Here is a 23,301-nt window from a genome sequence, read left to right on the forward strand (position 1 = left end):
TCAAATACCTCCTAATACATATGTCAATCTCCATGACTTATTTATTTTATAATTGGGAGTTTAAGGATATAATGTACAGCAAAGTGACTACAGTTAAAAATAATAAAAAATAACATGTCAATGACTCATTTATTTGCTACTATTTGATGTATCGACTCAGTTTTACAGTAATATCACTTATTGTAACCATCAGAATAATAACTGATGGAAGCAAGAATCTTCGATGGATATTCAAATCAATAGGTGAAAGCTTATCAGAACAAGGTATTTATATTAGTCTCAAAGTCTCACCTCACAAATTACTCATTGATTACAAAGGAAAAAAGGTCTTTTACAATGCAGAAATTTTGTGAATACCATCTTAATCACATGATCAAACTTAACATCACTAATAATGGGACAAACTGCCCTATAGTTTTCCTACCAAAAGTGTTTAACACTTTAATAATGAGAAAAAAATCGCCCCGGCTGGCATAGCTCAGTGGATTGAGCTCGGGCTGTGAACCAAAGTGTCGCAGGTTCGATTCCCAGCCAGGGTACATGCCTGGGTTGCAGGCCATGGCCCCCAGCAACCACACATTGATGTTTCTCTCTCTATCTCCCTCCCTTCCCTCTCTAAAAAAAAAATAAATTAATTAAATATTAAAAAAAAAAATAATGAGAAAAAAATCTACCCCAAATGGAGGGACATTCTGAAAAACAGTTGGCCTGTGCTCTTCAAAAATGTCAGTGTCATAACTGTCAAACAAAGGTTGAGGAGTTGTTCTGATTAAAGGAGCCTAAAGAGCCCTGGCTGGTGTGGCTTAGTGGATTGGGTGCCAGCCTGCAAACCAGAGTCACTGGTTCGATTCCCAGTCAGGGCACATGCCTGTGTTGTGGGCCAGGTCCCCAGTAGGGAGCATACAAGAGGCAACCACATATTGATGTTTCTTTCCCTCTCTTATCTCCTCCCTTTCCCCTGTCTCTAAAAATAAAAATAAATAAAATCTTTAAGTAAATACATGAGCCTAAAGAGATTTGATGACTACATGCAATGCATAATCCTCCATTGATCCCAAATCCAAAACAAAACAAAAAATGCCAAGAATTATAAAGGAAATTATTGGCACAATTGGAAAGACTTGAATACAATTAGATAACCCTGGCATGCCAATATTAAATTTCCCGATTGTAATAATTATATTGTGGTTATGTAGGAGAATGCTCTTGTTCTTAGAAGAGATAAGCTGAAGTATTATGATGTGAAGTGTCTTGATGTCTACAAATAATTCTCAGTGGCTCAGAAAAAAACTCTCAATGGCTCACCAAGAAATATACACATACACAAAGATTTTCTATATGTACACGCACACACAAGAGAAAAATGTGGCAAAATGTTAACAGTTTGATGAACCTAGGTGAAAGATATATGTGTATTCACTATACTAGTCTTGTGACTTTTCTCTGGCTAAAAAATTTTCTAAATAAAAAGTTATTGAAAATATCTCATAAAGCAATATTATGGATTCAGGGTTATTTTGATTGCTTATTGAGATATATAATCCTCAGAATTTTCAATAGAAGCAACTAATCTTACTTTAAATTTTCTGTTTTCATTATTCTCTTTGTGTCGGCATTCACTGCTATCTTTCAAACAGAGCCATCAATAATAGGTACATTATGTGGACAAATACCTCAACAAATTTTGCATGTGCCTAACATGGACTGAAATTGTCTCTTCCAACAGTAGACTTCTCTCATCATACTTCTTATAAATATATATATCCTATAAATAGCCTTTTTTTTTTTAGAGGTAAGAGCTTATCAGTACAATAGGAGCCATTTGTGTATCTGGACTATAAGTTTTTATTTCTCTGGGATCTTTTCCTTATTTTCCTTCAATATCTTTTTAGTTATAGACAAAAGTGGAGTCCAATGTATCTCTGAAAATAGTTAGTGCTTAATTTTATAAAGAACTAGAGAAAAGTAGATCCTGAATAACAAATAAATGATATTTGCAGTTATAAAGTAATATGAGCTGCAGTAAAGAGATTTGTGATGTATCTGTGCCCACATCAAGACTGATTATATTGGAATTATTTCTCTTCTACACTTTAACCCTGTGTTATTAACCTCTGTGAAACACAAAAGCAGAATATTGGGGCTTACGTCATAGTTGCTCCTGGATCAGCTGTCATTTGATTGGTCACAAACACAGCCACATTATATTCTGCATCAAGAAATAAAATTAAGAAAATAAGATAAAGGCAAAGTAAATATAAAAATTCTTTGTTTAGATTTCAGAGTTTGGGAATATTGCACCATGAATTTATTTTAGAAATAAGACTATATTCCTATTTTTCTTTGATAACAAATTGACTTAAAGTTATTATTGTTATTATTTAGGTACCTTATTTTATTAGAATCAGTATTTTTTATTTTTAAAATAAGAACGGTATTCCCATGAGGGTAATTTTGATTTTTAAAAATGTATTGCTTCCTGATGTTATTCTGAGCTTCTCTGCAAAATCTACTCAGCAAGCATTCACAGATGCATTCTGATGGTGCCTTCTTATTTTACAAACCTACCTTCTGAGATTTTTTGGAGTCGTGATAACATCTGGGCCAATTTTTGTTGTCGTTCAGCCAACTCCCCACGACCACTGAAATCCACTCGAAAAAGTGCCATTATTGAATCAATGATCTGCACAGAGTTAATGCAAAAATAAACATGTGTTTGGAAAGGAAGAAGTTAATTTGAATCAGAATCAACAGAAGAAAAGTAGTGTACTAAATAGCCCTGTGAGTGAGCAATATTTAAAAGCTTGTACCAGCAGCTTGAAGATGCCAGCTTCTTCATGGAACTTTGCCGCTACGTAGTCAAGTAGCTCCATCTGATGTTCACCTGGTGGGAAATGCAGGGAGAACACATAAAAGCTGGCAGAGGCAGAGGCTAAGATCAGCTACGTCCTTGCGAGTAGGGCAAAAGAAAGTCTTCGAAGGATTTTCTTAATTATTTATAACTTTATTAAATGATTTCATATTCTGCCTTAGCATACATGCCAAATGCAACATTGTTCATGTTACTCTCTATTTCAAAGATAAAGACTAAGAAATAATTTGAGAGTATTTTAATATCTAAGGACTTACCAGATGATAAAATCTGTGGACTGACTGAATAAATTTGGAGAAGAGTAAAATAAAGAGAGAAAAGAACAGTGTGGGAATGTTGTATCACTCATGCAGCGAACCAGTGCTGCCGGCCTGAAAACAGCCCAAGCACCCAGCTGCACGGGGACTCTTACTGGTATATGCACGTGCATAGAGGACATTGTCCAGCACGGCATCGTGGTCCACATTGAAGCGATCGGCAATGTCCCGGAGACGATCTGGACGGCTGGAGGGTGCCAAAATTAAGGAACCAATCAATTCCAAAAGAGTTTAGACAACAACCATGAAAAATAATACCACAAGGCAATTAACAGAGAGGCAAAGCAATGTCCCTGCAAAGGTATTCTGGAGGATGCTAATAATCACTTCAAATCTGTACCAGATTTTATTTTTCATAAGTGCCTGAATATCTTAGGTAGTTATAATGGTTAAAGACATGATGGGGCAGTAATGCATTTAAATATTAAATTATCAATTCTTTAAAGTAACCTATGGCCTGTATTACATTTTACAGATGAGGACACTGGCAGAGATTAGGCAGATGACTCAGGATTATACAGCAAAGAGAGAAACGAGATACTAAGACTTGTGAATCTCTTTTGTTCTCAGTTCTATAAAAATAGATCTATTCTAGGAAGATAATATCACTGAATTTATAATTCAAGTCACTTCAAAGTGAATTAATTCACTCTTTTCATACTCCTTATTTGTTCAATATGAGATAGTTTAACATACCATTAATCGTGTTTTGCCAGTGAGATAAATTTGACTATATGAACCAAAGGGTCAGAAAAGTAACTTCAAAGGTAGAAGGGAATTACCAACCCTCTCCTAAAAGAGTTGTATTAGCTTTCTGAAATTAGTAAATTCATAGGGAGACAAATTCAGAATAATTAAAAAAGTATTGTGGAAGATGCTGATAATCACTTATATCTATCTAAACTATAAAGGAAGAAAACATTTTTAGGCCTTTGGTGATCCCAGTGACATGTCCCACAGTATATAAAGTGAAGTGAGGAAAAATAAAGGGCATGTCTGTGGTCTCCTGTCCCTTTGCATCCATATAATGCCTATCACACTGTAAGTGGTTGTAAAGCAAGGACCATGTATAGTCTTATTTGTGGCACCTGCAACTAGTGTTGGTAAATATTGAACTGTCTTTAGTGTTTCTTACAGATCCTAATGCACTACACAGGTTCCTTCCTTCAGAGCATCAGTGACAGCCACTAAACTCTCCCACTGCTACCCGTGCACCCAGGAGGTGGTTTTGGTGGATGTGTCAGAGAAGGAGCTGGAAGAGGCAGTAACCATTTTTTTACCAGGTCTGTTTTTTACAAAACTTGGTTACTATGTGACCAAAATTGTACTTATGCTGCAGGGAAGTTCAAATCCATCTATACATACTTATTAATGGAATACCATATGGAATCAATTACCATAATAATCAATTACCAGGGCAAGACATTATGGGGAATATAAGGAGTCATAAGATAATCCACACTAAAAAATAAGCATAAAGTGTGATTAAGCAGGCAAAGTATAAACATAGAAAAAGAAAAATATCAAGAGAACAGAATACACGTAAGAGATGGAAGGAATGAGAACATTCTGCCGAGGCCCTCGCGTGTCCTTGTTGCTCCCTCTTCCCTCCCACATGGGACTTGGCTCCTGTTTCTCTCCACCGTTCCTGATAAGGTCCAAACTGCCCAAACGGCGGTTTCTAATCTGTAAGAACAACTCCTCCCTCTCCAAGAAGCATCCTTAAACAGCTATTTCTGGAACTAGCTGAACTCCAGCTGAGCTCCTCCTGCTGCAGCCCTGTACAACGTTCCGCCCTCCTTCCCCGAGCTGGAAGTCTTCTTCAGAGTCTTATGCCCAGCGTTTCCAAATAAAGTATTCTGCGAACAGTTCTCTGGCTGTTGTTCTACTGGAGTATTAGAGTCTTTTGGATAGCAAATTCTGTAACCGATCAAGAAGAACAAGGTTTTCTAAGTTGGGTAATTAAGAAAGATGAGAAAAGGCAGGCCTTGGAGTAAGAGGCTTAGAGGATTTGTGTGATTCGGAAAGACTGACTGGGAGGTGGGTATAGAGGGAGCAAATGTGCGTGGGATAGAAATATACCACGCACATTTGTCTATGGATGGCCAAATGAACATTCAAGAGTGAGAGGAAAATGAAGCATTTTCAGAAATGCCAGGGCTCAAAGTTTACCACCTGGATTAGTTTTCTGGAAAAAAAAATGACTTGAGTAGGTAGGTATTCCAGGAAAACAGAAACACAGGAAAGAAGACAATTTGAGATGCAAGAAACCATAATGAATAAAGAAAACGAGAACCTTTCTAGTTAAGTCTAATTCATTGGTGATGTACAGTGTTTTCAAAGTTCAACGGCAAGGCATGTTTTAGAGGCAGTATGCCTGAACTAGGCCTGACTGGCCTTTTTGCCTCTAACTGTGGCGACAGTGAGTCATGAGCTTGGAGAGCTAGGCTGCGCCTTCACTGTGGATGACCTCATGAACCTGGGCATACCTTCCCCATTGTCAGTAAGAATTTCCTCTGACCCTTTTACCTCCTTAAATTGCTGCATTTCTTCTTCTAGTCACTGGTGAATAACACACTGCGCCAACTCCTTACTGTTTATTTGCAACAGGTTTCCATCATCGCGCTCTGCTGCGAATGTCCTCTTGGACTCCTGATTTCAAACCTCCGTGATCTTCCTCAGTTTGTTCCTTTAGTCTGTCTGTCCATCCCTTTCTCTGGGACATTGCTGAGTATACTTTTCTTCTTGAAACCCTCCTTTTTACTCGTCTTTCATATCCAGATTACCTCCGACCTCCTCTGTATCTGCGGGTCCCTTTTCTCAGTCTTCTTTCTAAATAAACACTGGCACATCCCAAAGTTGTGTTCTCAGTTCTCCTCCCTTCTCTCTCCGGAAGTTCTCTTGCCCCTTGGCTATTCCATCCAAATCTCTGGGCCCTATACCTTCCTCAAGCTGAATCCAACATTTCCACCTGCCATGTGGATGTCTTCCTGTACCTCAGATTCAACACATTAAAATGAAATAGCACCTTTTCTCTGAAACATGGTCTTCCTGATTCTGTCGCTGGCATCGTTGTTCTCCTGTCTCCAGACAGATCCGGTGCGGTTTCTCAAACCTCTTGCCTCTGTCCACCAAATGCAGTCACTGTGTCCCGTCAATTTTCCTCCCTCATTCCTTGTCCTTCTCCTTTTATTCCTACAGCTTCCAACCTAGATCGGGTTCTCATCACCTGCCTAGAGTATTGCAAAAATATCTAATTAACACTCATCATCCAGTTTTAAAGCCTTTTTGTTTAAGAATCAAATCATCTTACCAACCTTATGTTCTGGAATACCTTGCCCCTTTGATTAAACTGCAATTTTCTCTGGTACCCAAACAGACACCGCCCTTTTCCCTTCTGTGCTTTTGTTCTTGTCATACCTTCCCTTATTTTTGACCATGACTTTGAGTGAGTCAGAATTTCCTGTGCAATTTTTAGTAAAATCTTTGGAGAAGATGATTAAAAATGAATAAAATGTAATTTCCTCTCATGTATTTTTGTCAATTTCATACCAAATTCATTCAGAGAAGTGAAACCTTTTAAAATAAAGAGTGATCTGAAACTTGGTTTTCCTCATTATTGCTGGTTTACAGGCTGACTATAAAAATAATATATTTCAAACAAACTCTTCTTTAGTGACATTACTATATCACACCACTATATTAGCAACTTGTTTAAATAAAAAGGTTACAGAGGACTTCCGGCCAAGATGGAGGCGTAGGTAGACACACTGTGTCTCCTCGCACAGCCAAAAGAAGGACAATAACAAATTTAAAAACAAAAAGCAACCAGAACTGACAGAAAATTGAACTGTATGGAAGCCCGACAACCAAGGAGGTAAAGAAGAAACATTCATCCAGAGCCGTAGGAGGGGCGGAGACGGGCTACCGGGTGGAGAGGACTCTCAGCAAGGCGGTGGCTGAAGGACCAGGATGGGCGAGGCAGTGGCTTGCAGACTGGACGGTCCCACATTCACGTGCAGATCAAGTGGGAGGAATGACTGAGGAGCAAATCTGACGTGCAACCAGGGCTCCACTGTGGGGAAATAAAGCCTCAAAGCCTCTGACTGAGAACACCTGTGGGGGTCGAGTCAGCAGTGGGAGAAACTCTCACCAGACAGTTCATTGGAGAGACCCACAGGGTCCTAGAACGTACACAAACTCACTCACCTGGGAGTCAGCACTAGAAGGGCCCACTTTGGTTGTGGGTAGCAGGGGAAGTGACTGAAATCCAGCAGACAGTGGAACAAGAAGCACTTGGACCCCTTCCCACATATAGTGTCACAACGCAGCGCCATGGGTTGCCCCGCCCTGGTGAACACTAAGGCTCTGCCCCTTACTACCTAACAGATGTACCGAGACAAAAAAGATATGGCCCAAATGAAAGAACAGATCAAAGCTTTAGAAAAAAAACAACTAAGTGATGAAAAGATAACCAACCTATCCGATGCAGAGTTTAAAACACTGGTTACCAGGATGCTCCACGAACTCACTGGGTACTTCAGTAGCATAAAAAAGACCCAGGCAGCAAGGAAGGTTGCAGTATGTGAAATAAAGAAAAATCTACAGGGAACCAACAGTCACAGGAAGGAAACCAGGACTCAAATCAATGGTTTAGACCAAAAGGAAGAAAGAAACATTCAACCAGAAAAGAATGAAGAAACAAGAATTCAAAAAAAATGAGGAGAGACTTATGAACCTCTGGGACAACTTGAAACATTCCAACACCTGAACCACAGGGGTGCCAGAAGGAGAAGAGGAAGACCAAGAAATTGAAAACATATTTGAAAAAATAATGGAGAACTTCCCCAATATAACAAAGGAGACAGACTTCCAGGAAGTCCAGGAAGCTCAGAGAGTCCCAGAGAAGTTGGACCCAAGGAGGAACACACCAAGGCACATCATAATTACATTAGACAAGATCAAAGATAAGGAGAGAATTTTATAAGCAGCAAGAGAAAAGGAGAGAGTTACTTACAAAGGAATTCCCATAAGATTATCAGTTGATTTCTCAAAAGAAACCTTGCAGGCAAGAAGGGGCTGGAAAGAAGTATTCAAAGTCATGAAAAGCAAGGGCCTACATCCAAGATGACTCTATCCAGCAAAGCTTTCATTTAGAATGGAAGGGCAGATAAAGTGCTTCCCAGATAGAGTCAAGTTAAAGGAGTTCATCATCACCCAGCCCTTATTATATGAAATGTTAAAGGGACTTATCTATGAAAAAGATAAAAAATATGAACAGTAAAATGACAACAAACTCAGTTATTAACAACCGAACCTAAAGACAAAAACAAACAACTAAAACAGGAACAGAATCACAGAAATGGAAATCACATGGAGGGTTATCAGTGGGGGAGGGGAAGGGGGAGAGAGGGAGGAAAAGGTACAGATAATAAGAAGCGTAAATGGTAGGTACAAAATAGACAGGGGGAGGTTAAGGGTAGTGTAGGAAATGTAGAAGCCAAAGAACTTATATGTACGACCCATGGACATGAACCAAAGGGGGGGGGGAATGTGGGTGGGAGGGGGTGTGCAGGGCAGAGGGGAATAAAGGGGGGAAAATGGGACAACTGTAATAGCATAATCAGTAAAATATATTTTTAAAAAAGGTTACAAAGTATTTTCTGTATCAATGAAGATAATCTTTCCTCCTGAGTAGCCACCTGCTCCTGGAAGTTGAGCTGTCACTAAGAAGCAATGAAAAGTCCATTAATATGAACAGTGAATAAACTCTTACAATTATATAAATGTATAGATGAACATGGGATTTATGCTGGTTGCAGTTATTTAGTCCAGCTAGCAAAGAGCATGTTACATTTTTATATTACCAACCAATAGCAAAATTGTAAGTATTCTGTCAGCAGAGTAGTAATTCAACAAAGAATGTCAGTATCTCTCACAATGGGAGATATTCATGAGAGCTAGTTCTCCTAAAGAACACAGGTGGAATTTACTAACATTTTTCCTATAAGAAATAATTGCAAATATAATTGATGTTATCTAACTCACTTAAGAAAACTTTTGATTAATTTGTGTCCAATTTTAAAACACATTTCCTTTACATGTAGTAATAGTTCATACTAAGAAGTTATGTTATATTAGGTACGTGTACTATGTTATTTATTTTTCAAAACAACCCTACATTTACACTATCATTATTCCTGTTTTACTGATAGGGACAATTAGAAAGGTGAAGCAATTTGCCCAAGTCACAATGCTGTTAGCAGCACAGCAAAGACTGGAATCAGGTATTTTTGATGCCAGAATCCCTTTTGTAACCATTTTGCCATGCTCCTTCTACTTGAGTCAAAGAAATGCATGGTAACTTCTTTGTGCAAAAGGAGGTTTTTCTCCTTAGTTTGTTCTAGAAAAAATTGTTTTTACTTCTCTCTTAGGGCCCACCTTATTCCCTGGAAAGTAAGGGATTGTAGGTCTCAAAAGATTTTGTGACATTCTTGAAGATATGGCACAGAAAAGGTGGACGGGGGAAAGCTGAGACGGTGAAAGCTCTCCCACCACACTCATATGGTGCATTTACTTATCTCGGCTCCATTTCCACCCACGTGTTCAGAGTGCGGCACACTGCCCCAAGCACGGCACATTCAAAGGCTAGCTCTGGTGTCTGTGTAACCATGGGCAGTTTACCTAACCTCTCTGAGATTTAATTCCCTTATAAATTTGTTCAGATTACATGAGATGATTATATAAAGAGGGGGGTCCCCCCAAATCAAAATTTATTTGTAAATACTGTGTACTTATTCTTACGTGCTTAAACTTCAGTCACCTTTAAAAGTACTCTCCATTTGATGCAATACACCTATGGAGACTTTTTCCCCACTGCTCAAAACAGTTTTTGAACTCATCAACTTTGATGCCTTTTAGTGCTTCTGCCATTTTTTGTTCCACCTCTTCCACATTGGCAAAACGTTTCCCTTTAAGGACTTTTTTCATCTGGGGAACCAAAAACCTCATTCAGCGATTCAGCGAGATCGGGTGAATAGGGTGGGTGGGGCATGGGAGTCCTGCAGTTTTGGGTCAAAAACTGCTGAACACTCAGCACGGTATGGGCAGGTGCACTTGTAAATCACCCATCCTGAAATGGGCAAGTACATTGAAATAGTCTTTAAAAAAAAAATTCACTGAAGCTGAACGCAGCCTCTCACAAGGCCAGCAGGCACGCTGATGCAGGTGGGTTCCTAGAGCACTCATGTAACGAGGAGGGAAGCCTGTCTTACAAGGAGCCTGCCCTCCAGAAGATAATGCCAGTGTTTTGGGGACCCCGTCCTATAAAGTATGAGGCACAAATTAGATTAGTGAGTGACAGCTATGATTATTATTGTTGTTGTTGTAACACATCCTTACCACAGAGAGTGTGAGAGAGCTGGGTTTTTCCAGTGCGAAACTCTGTGAAATACAGAAAACAAAAACAAACAAACAAAAAAACCCACAGTTTATTTTGAGATACTTTCATAAAAAATAAAACATGGCCCCAGAATATAGAATATAATTTGCTTTTCCGACTGCCAAATCTTACATGTTAGTGTCGCAGGTTCAATTCCCAGTCAGGGCACATGCCTGGGTTGCAGGCCATGACCCCCAGCAACCGCACATTGATGTTCCTCTCTCTCTCTCTGTCTCCCTCCCTTCCCTCTCTAAAAATAAATAAATAAGATCTTAAAAAAAATCTGCTCTGGCTGGTGTAGCTCAGTGGATTGAGCGCGGGCTGTGAACCAAAGTGTCGCAGGTTCAATTCCCAGTCAGGGCACATGCCTGGGTTGCAGGCCACGGCCCCCAGCAACCACACATTGATGTTTCTCTCTCTCTCTGTCTCCCTCCCTTCCCTCTCTAAAAATAAATAAATACGATCTTTAAAAATATATCTTACACATAAAGTACCAGCACATGATAAATGGATTCTGTATATATGGATACCAGTAGTAAAGACAACTTAAAACAATATTTTATTTATTTATTTTTGAGAGAGGGGAAAGGAGACAGAAAGAGAAACATCGATCTGTTGCCTCTTGCACGCCCCCTACTGGGAACCAGCCTGCAGCCCAGACAGGGAATCCAACTGGCAATCTTTCAGTCTGCAGGCCGTGCTCAATCCACTAAGCCACACCAGCCAGGGCTAAAAATAACTTTTAAAGACATTTTTCCCCACAGAGTTTTCCTTTAGATAAATTTAAGTTAAACTAAGTTTTCCTTAAGAATAGTCATTTCAATGAGAGTTTAAGATCCTGCCATAGGAAAGAGAGCCTGGGGTTCTCCCACTGAGCTGGAACCCTCCAAGGGGAGCTGAAGGAGGCTCAGACTGGTAGCGGGCCCTCGCCACCAAAAAAGCAAATTCTCTCTGGAGGGAAACTTGCTCGCCGACCAGTTTTGGCCCACGGAACTCCCACAGATTGAAACAAGAAATAATCTCACAAATATCAATGAATATACAAGATGAGAAGCCACTAAGACTGAGATCATGAAAACAGAAATAATGAAAACCAGATTTATTTCTCTAAGTCAACAGAAACATCAACAAAACAACAGACTTCATTTCCCAAGGACGGCAAATACTGGAAGTGTCAGGCACAGCAATATAATATAGTTCTGCATGAATTGTTTTGAAGAAAATTAGAGAATATAAGCAAGGAAGAGAAAATGTACTCTCTGTGTTCATGCAACATGCCTTTCTTAAAAATAAGATCTTTTTCATTAATCAACTACCTATTGAGAGAATGCAAAAAAATTCTCTTCTATAGGGAGTCAGAGATAAAACAATGAATCATTCCAATAAGACCCGACCCATCTATTCATGTTGGAATATATTTTAACTGTAGCCTAGAATAATCCTGTATTATGATCATTAATATGTCATCCTAAGTTCCAAATTAAATACAGTTTAGTTTACTATTGGTTGTTTATTTAATTACAAACGCATGTGTTTGTGTATATATGTGTATATACATAATTTTTTCCCCAATAACAAAATATTAAGGTTCTGCCTACCTCCAAAAGCTTCTGTGATTGCCATGCTTTCAATTCCGCCTCCTAGCAACTTGCTGGAAATAGAAAGCAAGCATCAGTAACAGGAACAGAAATAGAGATATCAGGAAAGGAGAAAGTGTTAATATCGCTTCTTTTTCTGTCTGTCTATCCAATGTGAACAGGGATTCTCGGCTGAACAAAAGGTATTCCACCTGTTTAGATAACGGGTTCTACTGTGTACGGGCTGGTGGGTCAGCAGAACAACCGTAAGCCCTGCATTTCTTTTCTTTTCTTTTTTTTTTTTTTAAAGATTTTATTTATTTATTTTTAGAGAGGGAAGGAAGGGAGGGAGAGAGAGAGAGAGAAACATCAATGTGCGGTTGCTGGGGGTTATGGCCTGCAACCCAGGAATGTACCCTGGCTGGGAATCAAACCTGGGACACTTTGGTTCCCAGCCCGCGCTCAATCCACTGAGCTACACCAGCCAGGTCAGCCCTGCATTTCTTGCTTCTGGTTACCAATAGGAAATGAGCTACATAGGCCTTATGTTTCAGTTCTGCTCTTTAGAACTGAAGTTGGAATAAATGGTCTTATTATTTACTGGGTTTTCATATTGTGCTGGAACCATGTTTCTAAAAATCAACTAAATATCCAATTACGAAATATATATACTGTGCCCTGGCTGGTGTAGCTCAGTAGATTGAGCGTGGGCTGTGAACCAAAGGGTCACTAGTTCGATTCCCGGTCAGGGCACATGCCTGGGCTGCAGGTCAGGTCCCCAGTGGGGACCATGTGAGAGGCAACCACACATTGATGTTTCTCTCCCTCTTTCTCCCTCCCTTCTTCTCTTTCTAAAAATAAATAAATAAAATCAATAAAATCTAAAAAAAAAAAAAAACATGACCTGGCTAGGGTGGCTCAGTCAGTTGGAGCATTGCTCTATAGACCGAAAGGTCACAGGTTTGATTCCCAGTCAGGGCACATACCCAGGTTGTTTGTTTGACCCCTGGTTGGGGCACTCAGAGGGAGGCAACCAATCAGTGTTTCTTGCATCAATGTTTCTCTCTCTCTCTTTTTCTCTCTCTGAAAGCAATGAAAAAAAAATGCCCTTGGGCTAGATAGGCCTTAGGTCTTGGGTGAGGGTAAAGATGTATATACTGAGACACATGAAAAATAGATATTAGAAGAAAGAAAATGATAAGTTAAATTAATTTTTAAAAGTTGTTGGTAGAAAAATACAGGATGATTCAGAAGCTATATTTTGGGTCTGAATTTCTTGTAAGAAATTTAATCCTGTTTCTACAAGTAGTTTAGAATTTATTTGCTTCAGTTGCCTTTTGAAGAAAAACTACAGAGAAAAAGAAATATAGTATTTCAAAGACTGTGCTTAGTGATTACAAACTATAACATGGGATGCACACTCAAATTCCTGGCTCCCGGTGGTGATGTGGAAAACCATCTTCCTCTTCTCACTATACTCAAAAGCAGTCAAGAATCCTGGTTCCTACACAAAGACAAAAGGAAAGTTTAAAAAGGGTATAAGATGATGGTTTTAATTTCAAATGTTGCCAAACACTAGATACTTGGTTATCAGAATCATTATTTGATATAAGCTACAGTTCCTTTGTCTTTGAAGGCAGCACAAGGTCATGTTTAAGAACACAGGCTGTTGAGCCGCCCTACTGGGGTTCAGTGGCCCCAAACAATCTACACCAAAGCTTGAAGCAAAGCTACATGTGTTCTTGCCTGGAGCCTGCAGCTGCGTGGACCTCTCATAGTCTGCGGGCCCAGCGACAAGCATGGGCTTGGCTCAGCTTTAGCTCAGCTGCCACAGGGAGCATTCTCTTGGTCATATCGATCTCAGCTGCAAGCACACAGGCCCAGCCACAGGTGGTCTCTTTCTAACCCAAAGCTCTCTTATCAGCTGGTCTATACCGGGAGACAGTAACTTCTCTGGTGCTGAGTGCTTTGCAACAGCCATAGATATATTTGAGGAGACAAAATAAATAAATAAATAAATAAATAAATAAAATAAGGAGGAGGAAACAACAAAAATAAAAGGGAGAAGGAACAGCAAAGAAAAAGAAATGTGAAAGGAGGCAAAAAGAAAAGTTTTGGTAAAAATAATTGCCTCCATAGCGTTCCAGGTCTCTAAACCCCTGCCTCAGTCTTTCAGAAATTCACTGTTGCTGCGTTTTCTCACTGAGGTGATAAAAAAGTTAACACAGAGAGAACCACGTGCCGTGATCTGCAGGAATGCAGAGTTCCCACTGCCGTGTCTGGCGTTCTTAATGAGAAAGAGGCTCCTGGGACCCCTCGGAGCTAAAACGACAAAGAAGGGATTTTGCTTACAATGAGTTTGTTGGCTGCCTCTTTGATCTTGTCCACTTTCGCTTCTGAGAGCCCTTTGACGTTGCAGAGGGCTCTCCTTGTTGTCATTTGTATCCCTTTGATGGTACAGATCCCTACCGACTTCAGTTTCTTAATGTCAGCCACATTCTGTAAATAAAGGAACGGAACAGATTGATAAAATGCCAGCCTGAAAAACTCCCATACTATGTCATGCGCTTTTGTGTCCCTCTCCTTCCACCATGACGCCAATTTTAGACAAGCAACCAGGTGGGACCCACCCACCACGTAGCCAAATGTTCTGGAAATATCTGAGTAGAACATGCCCAGCATACTGCCAAATGTTCTGGCTGTGCTCTGATTTCCCAAGAATGCGAGTGAGACCGTGGCAATGTAACAATTCAGAAGGAAAGTCTGTTGTAGAAAAGCTAGCAAGTTTATCACACATTCACCCCCTCAGTTCAGCTCCTTCCTTCTATAGAACTTCGTTACCATTATGTTCTTTAAAAAATTTTTTTAAAGGTTTTTTCCCTCTACCCTTGCATAATGCAAATAACTACATCACCAAAGGACCAGAATTTTCTCTTACTTCTATTTTCTAAATCCAACAGAAAGAGATCAAATGTGAGGCTTCAAAAGATAATGTCAGAGTTTTACCATCAATTGATCGCCATTGAAATTACTCTAGTTTGCCATTCAAAGTTTGGATTTCTAAAAGAATCATTTGCTCTAGTCACCTGCCACAGAACTGAATTTTTGCTGATGAACACAGCAGATGCAGACGGCTCTGCACGCCTCCAGTGGAACCAGTGGTTCTCAAAATGGGGCAGTTTCATGTCTGGAGACACCTCCCCATGTCTGGGCGGATCTTAGCTGTCACAGCCAGAGGTGTGCTACTGGCATATAGTGAGTGGTCAGGAGCCGGTGATGCTGCTCAACACCTGCAATGCACAGGACAGCTCCCCACAACAAAGGATTGCCCAGTCCAAAATGTTCAAAGGGTCAAGGCTGAGAAACCCTGAATCGGACAATTTCACACAGCACTGAAGAAATACTTACAATTCCATGTTTTTGTAACAGGTCAATGTCTTGAAACAAAGATTCCTAAAGGAGATAGAACAGGAAAAAAAATGGAATTTTGATTCTTCATATCCACTGTTTTGCATCTTTTTTAAATATTTAATTCAATATTATGGTCTCTCCACATTCCTCAAATTCAGCTCCTCCAGATCAAGGTATGGTCAATGATGCTTTCACAACTACATTGTTACATACTTAGCCCTGGCCAGGTGGCCCAGTTGTCTGGAGCATCCTTCCATACGCCAAAACGTTGTGGGTTCAATCCCCGGTTAGGGCAAGTAACCTAGGTTTGGGTCCTATCCCCAGTCAGGGTGCCTATGGGAGGCAACCAATCAATGTTTCTCTCTCTTCCCCTTGCCCTATCCCTAAAATCAATAAAAAACATATCCTCAAGTGAGGATTCAAAAAACAAACTTTCTTTAAATACATACTTAGCAGAGCGAACACCAAAAAGGCTGGGAAGTCCAGTGCTTTTGCTATGGCCTCTCCAGATTTTCAGAGCTTAACCGAAAGGAGTGGAACAACATTTAACTTATTTTTAATGTTTTCTCAGACGTCTTCCCTACCAGGCCTTGCACCCCTCCCTCTGCTGTTTGGTACCAGTATGCAGAGGAACCAATATGGCCACACCGGCTGTTATTTAGATACTTTCATGCCATCTCCATAACATAATTTTAGGACTCACTGAATGGAAAATGTTGGGGCTTTTTAGAAAGTATAATAAGCTCTCTAGAAATGAGTCACTGAATGAAATTATAAACAGAGCAAAAGCATCCGAGAGCCCTGCCCCGGCCATTGGGATGGTGAGCTATTGGTGAGGGCCTCACCCAGAGAGTGATGGCGACTTTGCCGTCAGCCAGGAACAAAACGAAGCCCTGGACACCCAACTGCATTGGTCTGTGACAGTAATCGTGACAGCAGCACTGACAACGACAGCAACACCAGTGAAAGCAAATAAAAATGGGCCAGCCATTCAGGAGCAGCGGTGGCCTAGCGTGAGATGTTAACATTGAACTGTGGTATGAGTAAAACGAAAATATAGATTTGGTGAACTTTTATTTCATGCCAGTTCCTAAGTAGCTAATGTTAGCACCCCTTGCTCAGCAAGTTGTTACATATTTGGAATATTGCCTCTATCTAGAACCATATTTTATTTCTAATCAGTTTCTAAAAATAGTAGCTAACAGAGAAGGGATTTCAGTTTTGTGGCCAACCGAGTGTCTGCAGTGAATCTTTCTCTGTTCTTGTCGTACCTCTTCATCTTGGAATCCTGATTCCTCCAGCACAACTTGATCCTCCTTCATTGTGAAAGGTGAGCGGCAGAAAAGTAAACAATCCTGGAAAAGAAATATTATTTAAGTAGTCATAGATTATATTGTACAAAATCCTTTGCCTTTGGTTTCATTTCAAAATCACCGAGGACCAGAAGGACAATAAGAGAAACATTTATTGTATTTTGCTTTGTATAACGAGCACTCATGTCCCCACACTGATTCCCATGTACAATGTGCACCTTATTTTTCCCTCAAACATTTGGGCAGCAGTGCGCATTATACGTGGCAAATGCGGTAGTTTGGAATGGCGTGGCTGGCCTGGCTCCTTTCTGCTGAGCTGTGGTGTTGTTTCTTTTGTGAGTGTGTATGTATGTAGGGCTGTGGGACTTAGTTTCTTCTTTCTCTTCAAAACCGGTCATTTTTTATATGTTTTGACCTCCTATAGCACAGTGAATTATGATGGTCTGATAATACCTTTTTCATGATCTTGGAATATTATTTAGAAGTGCATATTGCTATTTAATTTTCTGTGGTCACGTCGAAGAACTTTAACCCTCTGTCATTTTTCCTGTATCTTCCCAGGCTCCTAGAACTTAGTCTACTCTCAATAAACAGATCTTATTTTTCTCATAAATATGAATGCCTTTCTGCTTGCTCATTATGTATGGCCTCTCTTATAGCATATATCTTGTTGCTTCATAGAACATTCAGTGTATTTTGTTTTTACTAGTTGCATGGTTTTGTTTAAGATTTAAAATTAGCACCCTGGCTGGTGTGGTTCAGTGGATTGAGAGCCACCTGCGAACCCAAGGCTCACTGGTTCCATTCCCAGTCAGGGCACATGCCTGGATGGCGGGCCAGGACCCCAGTAGGGGACACATGAGAGACAACCACACATTGATGTTTCTCTCCCTCTCTTCTCCCTCCCTTCCCTTCTCTCTAAAAAGATAATAAATAAAATCTTAAAAAAAAAAAACTGGGGAGGTTATCCACTGCTATAACACGATAACATTGAGAACAGTATCCAACAGTCTGGGACTGAACACGGCAGCGGTTGGTTTACGACTTCAGGAATCTGCAGGCCGTGGCCATGGCCGTGGCTGCACTTGGCCGTGGCCGCACTCGTTGGGGTGAAATGCGGTCCAGGTAATGCGTTTCCTCGGTCCGTTCCATCCCCTCACTTACTGCAGGGTGGGGGTGTTGGGGCCCGGCTGACAAACCGGAACAAACTGCGCAGACCCAGGCGTGGCTGCTACCCCCTGTACCTCCAAAGGGCTAAGACACCGAGGCAAACAGGGGCCCGTGCGTGGGGAACCTTCTAGAACGCGGTCCCTCCGTCACTCAGACACAGGGTCCGGCAGAAGTAGCGCCTGCTGGAGTGAGGATGGTCGGGTAATAAAAACGGGCACGGTGATTTCTAGTTTTAATTTGAACACTCTACCTAAAATGTCGCACAGTGTGCTTGCATGTGATATTTTTGCTACAGATCACGTGCTTATGATTCTGTAATGAAAGATTTTATAGTAAAAAAAAAAAAAAAAAGGCGTCATCTGTGTCGGACCCTGTCTGTGACTACTGGAAACCCCACACTGACTGTCCTCACGCGCGGGAAAAAAATCCCACGCTTCTCCCCCCCTCGAAAAACGGCCAGCCTGTTCGGCCGCCTCCGCCTGGCGCGCGGGGTCGGAGCCCCGCCGTGGGGATCACCGTGGGGAGCGCGGAGCGGTCCCCGAGTGGGAGGCCGGGCCGAACCGCGCACACGCCTCCCGGGCGCCCGATTCCCTCAGGAGGCGGCCCCTCCAGGCCGAGATCCGACCCGACTGAGCCCCACTCGGGACGCGGGCAGCCCCTCCGGACCCCGGAGACAGCCCCCGGGGGACGGCGGGCGCGCAGAGCCCCAACGGGGGGCCCCCGCCGCCGCCTCCCGCGTCACTAGAGACGGGGCCCTGGCGCCCCCCTCAGACCCTCCGCGCCCCCCTTTCCGCTGCAAATCCCCGCCCGCGCCCGGCCTCCCGAGGTTTTCAAGGTGAATCCCTTCTGCTCCCCCCGCTCCCGCCCACCCACCCGGGCTTCCCAGTCCCTCAGGGGCTTGGACTCGGAACCAGAACTCCGCGACCGGCGCCTCGCGCGTCCCGGAGCAGGAGGTTTGACCCCAGCTACCGTCAGTTCGGGCGCGCGCGGGGCGGAGGCTCCTCCAGGACGCAGGGGGCGGGGCACGATGGGCGGGGCGTAGGGCGGGGGCGGGGCGCCGGGCGGGCCGAGAGTGGGCGGGGCCCTAGGTGGAACTGCGGGCGGGGAGGCAGCGGCCCCCTGGTCGCTGAGGAGTTGCGTTGATACCCACAGGGTGCACGCACCGAAGTGAGCGCCGAGGTGAGGTCCGGCAGCTGTGACCAAGAAGGCCCCGAGGTGGGGATTGCTCCGCCATGGCGAGACCGCCGGCGAGGGACGATAGGTGGAAGACCTCAGGGCAGAGGACGGGTGCTGCGGAAGGGTGGCTGAGTGGCGATAGGACTCTCAGAGGGGCCGGGAGGAGGAACATGGGGCTCTTCCTTTGCCGCCTGCTGCACGCTTTCCTTTGCACTCCCAGTTTTTCACACCTGGCTTCGCCGATGTCCCGGCGTTCCCGATTTCTTTCTTCTCTTTGACTCTCTTACCATTTGCCTCTCTGTTCTGCGAGGGAGGCATCCAGGGCCCATTCAGGATGGAGAGTAATTTTGTTCTCCGTCTTAACTTGAAATTGGAAATAGACAACAGAAGCCAAACATATTTTGGTCCAGCTTTTAAACAGGAATGTTAGGCTCGCTTTCATGTCAGCAGAGCTGCCGCCTCTGGCAGCGTCTCCCTTTTCCCCTTAAATGGAGGCTGTCGGGAGTCGTGAAACATTTGAAAAGAGCATCTGTTGAGGTGGAGGCTGTGATGTATTTCGGATGAAAATCTGTGCTAACAGTTTTTTAAGTTCAAGACCTAGTACAGGGCGACCCTTTTCCTTCAGTGTCTGAATCATTTTGCTGGAATAAATAGCAAAAAAATTCCCACAATAGCAGTTGACATTTTGTAGGGCATTCCCCGCCCCCAGGTGGATTGTTGAAAGGGCCAATAAATGCCACAGCTCTTCCAAATCTGTTATTTTCCAGAAACACAGCCTGTCCTTGATGTTAAATGAAAATGAATGCCCATTTTTGGGATGAACTGGGTAGGGATGATAGGCTTTCACTTTGAGGGCTTACCTAAAATACGGTGACTTTTGAGGAGTTTGTTAGATGGAGACATCAGCTGTACAGAAGAGCTGCAAAGCGCACAACGAGATGCTTTAGGAAAATAAAACATATGTAGTTTGATGTAGTGACAGCTGGGAGAGAGAAATGTTCATAATATTTGCAGGTTTGCGCAGTACACTTAAAGAAACTGAAATGAGCTTGGTAATAACAGATTCGTGAAGTGAGGATGAAAATCTTGTCTGAACAGGATATTGGTGGTTATATACAACTTTTAAAATGTTTAAAAAACAAATGAACCGGAAACCCTGGGGTAATTAAAAAGTATACTTGAAGACATTCCCATTCATATCAGAATAAAAGAAAAGATGTCTGTCATATCATACAAAATTCTGGGAATGATGAAGGTGACCTCTGAAACCAGCAGGGAAATGATGAAGCCAGTGAATGGTGCTGGGACAACTAGGTGCCCATCTGGAAGAGAAGTGAAATTGGAACCATACTTCACACCTTAAACCAAAATAAATGCCGAATGGATGAGGAAATTAAATCTGAAAAATAAAATAATAAAAGTGCTAGGAAAAAATGTGAGACACATTTCTGTTATTTCAGAAAAAGGAAAGTCTGTTTAAGGATGACACGAAACTCGGAAGCCATAAAGGACATGTAAAACGACTACATTAAAAAAAATCCCGCTGGGCAAAACCCTGCTTTTCCATCCCAGATCTAGAGCATGGCAAGCCAGAACTTTTTTGTCCATTAGTCACCAATTAGTAATTGTGTCCATTCGTTTTCACAACTTCTCAAATCCTTCAGCGAGCCCACGAGTTCTCTATAGAATTAAAAATTTTGTGTCATTTTTATAATATTCTAGGAATTTTTTGAAAGGCCGTGGGATTACAGTGAAGACCTGAATTTTCAACCATTGCACTTTATTGCCCCTCTGCGGACAACCACCTTGTACCAAATGTATGTGTATGATTTTGCTACACATATTTGAGCTTCCTCAAACTGGTGCCTATAGATATATGTTCTTAGAGTTTCAAAAGCTCAAATTTGAGAAATGCTTTAATAGAACTAAAGAATGAAGGGTCACCACAAAAGAATTTCAGAGGGTACACCTACCCTTAAACATATTTAACTCATTCAAAAGATTGATTTTGTCAGACACTGTGGCAGGTGTTGGGTACAAGGGATTCAATACAAACAAGATACAAACCCTAGTGGGGGCTCCAGGTGGGTATATAGGCGAATACAGTAATATACATATGTATATATACATATATACACATATGTGTATACACATGCACATATAAGCATACAGGGTCTGGCAGAAGTAACACCATTGTGGTTGGTGGGGTACGTGAAATGTCTCTCACAACATGGAAAGCAATTTTAACATCTCACCTAAAATGTCTTATGGTGTGCTTCAGTGTGATAGTTATGTTACGGAATTACATGATTATAATTTTGTAATAAAAGATTTGGAATAGACTGCCAGCTCATAAAGAAGGGATGTTATTTGTGCCAGACCCTGTATATATGTTAGATTTATTTACGAGTTTGAAAAACTCCCAATTTGGCACATAGCTGCCCAGAGAAGCCTGCCCCTGACAGTTTACGTAACCACCACTTATTAAATACATGGCCCCACCTCCCTGCCGGATACAGAGACAGACAGCTCTCTGTCCTCAAGAAGCCAGCCGTGAGTGCAGCAGGGAAGATAAATACAGAAACAGATCCAAACAGGGCAAGAGAAGAGCGGATTTTATATCCATGCAGCTGGGAACCAAGCAGACCTCCCCCTGGAGATCCCCACCGAGGTGGTAAGCCTTAATTTGGGGCCGGGAGGATAAGTGAGGCTAGGCCAGCAGGGCGCTGGGAGAGACAGCGGGAACATGGAGCTTGTTTAGGGAGCTGCAAGGGGTTCTGCCACAGTGGAAGGTGCGAGGGAGACATGAGCTCTCGAAGGCCCAAGGTAACATCTGGGGGCCGGTCGCATTTATAGCACGTGCTGCGTGCCACGGATGAACACGTCCGTCCCACACAAAGGCACCCTGAGGCGGGCACTGTGTCATCTCTATTTACGGACGATGGAATGGAGGCGCCCCAGGGTTAAATAACTTGCTGAGGCTCACAGTCTGGCTCATGAAGTCTTGGTCAGGTTCCTAACCAATATGCCAAACCAGTATATGACAGACTCTCTATATTCGTATGTGATTTTATTTCACATTTGCAGAAGTATGGCATATGCACGTACAGGAGAAGCAACTAAGCCTACTGGAGGACAAGTCAGCCTTACTAGCTGTGTGGTCTTGGGGAAGTTACTTAACCTCTCTGTGACTGTTTCCTCATCAGAAAACCAAGACTAGTGTTAGTGCTGAGTGGCTGTGAGAATCAAGTGGGTTAATACACCCGGGAGACCGCCGTGAAAGTCCCAGCCACGGGGAACGGCGGCTTCGACCACGCAGGGCCCCAGTTTGGAATGGGGAAAACTGGAACGCGTTCACAGGATGACAGGACAGGACAAAATAATGTATAACAATATGCTAGAAAGTGTCCAGTCCAGACTGTATGTCTTTAATTTTTATTATGGATAATTTCAAGTACATTCAAAAGTGAAACAGTGTAATCTTCCCATCAGCCAGCTTCACCAATTTTCAACACATAGCCAATCTTCTTTCACTTATACTTCCATCCACTTCCTCCCTCATATTATTTTGAAGCAAATTCCATATATCATACAATTTCATGTAAATATTTCAGTACATATCTCTAAAAGGACTCTTAAAAAACATAACCATAGTACCATTATCACACCTAAATATTAATAAAAACTTTAATATCGAACATCTAGGAAGCACTCAAACTAATTATCTCATAAATGTCATATCTTAAGTTTGTTTCAACTGGGACTCAAAAAATATCTACACAGTGCAATTTATTGATGCCTTTTAAGTCTCTTTTAATATACAGATTTTCCTCTTTCTTTTCCTTTGCAACGTATTTGTTGAAAAACACTATGTCTGCTAAGTGAAAGAAGTCAGACAAAGACTATACTGTATGGGTTCACTTACGTGTAGAATCTAAAAGCAAAAATACATGAACAAACAAAACAAAAACTCAGAGATAAAGAGGACATTTGGATGGTTGCCTGATGGGAGGGTGTTTGCGGG

General features: G+C 41.9%; 1 protein-coding gene across 1 annotated transcript in view; it reads right to left on the bottom strand.

The window, feature by feature from the left end:
- The window catches only part of DMC1 (DNA meiotic recombinase 1), a 29,790-nt gene extending 12,755 nt beyond the window's left edge, over window positions 1-17,035 (bottom strand). The window contains exons 1-11 of the mRNA XM_028532342.2: window positions 16,890-17,035; window positions 15,616-15,660; window positions 14,560-14,706; window positions 13,629-13,711; window positions 12,229-12,281; window positions 10,591-10,632; window positions 8,843-8,915; window positions 3,285-3,376; window positions 2,811-2,884; window positions 2,569-2,683; window positions 2,149-2,209 (exon numbers count right to left, since the gene is read on the bottom strand). Coding sequence (XP_028388143.1) covers window positions 2,149-2,209; window positions 2,569-2,683; window positions 2,811-2,884; window positions 3,285-3,376; window positions 8,843-8,915; window positions 10,591-10,632; window positions 12,229-12,281; window positions 13,629-13,711; window positions 14,560-14,706; window positions 15,616-15,660; window positions 16,890-16,940 — 836 coding nt within the window. The 5' untranslated portion in view covers window positions 16,941-17,035. The remainder of the gene's footprint in view (window positions 1-2,148; window positions 2,210-2,568; window positions 2,684-2,810; window positions 2,885-3,284; window positions 3,377-8,842; window positions 8,916-10,590; window positions 10,633-12,228; window positions 12,282-13,628; window positions 13,712-14,559; window positions 14,707-15,615; window positions 15,661-16,889) is intronic.
- Between the last annotated feature and the right edge of the window lie 6,266 nt (window positions 17,036-23,301).

Source organism: Phyllostomus discolor, chromosome 2 (genome assembly GCF_004126475.2).
Source record: "Phyllostomus discolor isolate MPI-MPIP mPhyDis1 chromosome 2, mPhyDis1.pri.v3, whole genome shotgun sequence".
Lineage (NCBI taxonomy): Eukaryota > Metazoa > Chordata > Mammalia > Chiroptera > Phyllostomidae > Phyllostomus > Phyllostomus discolor.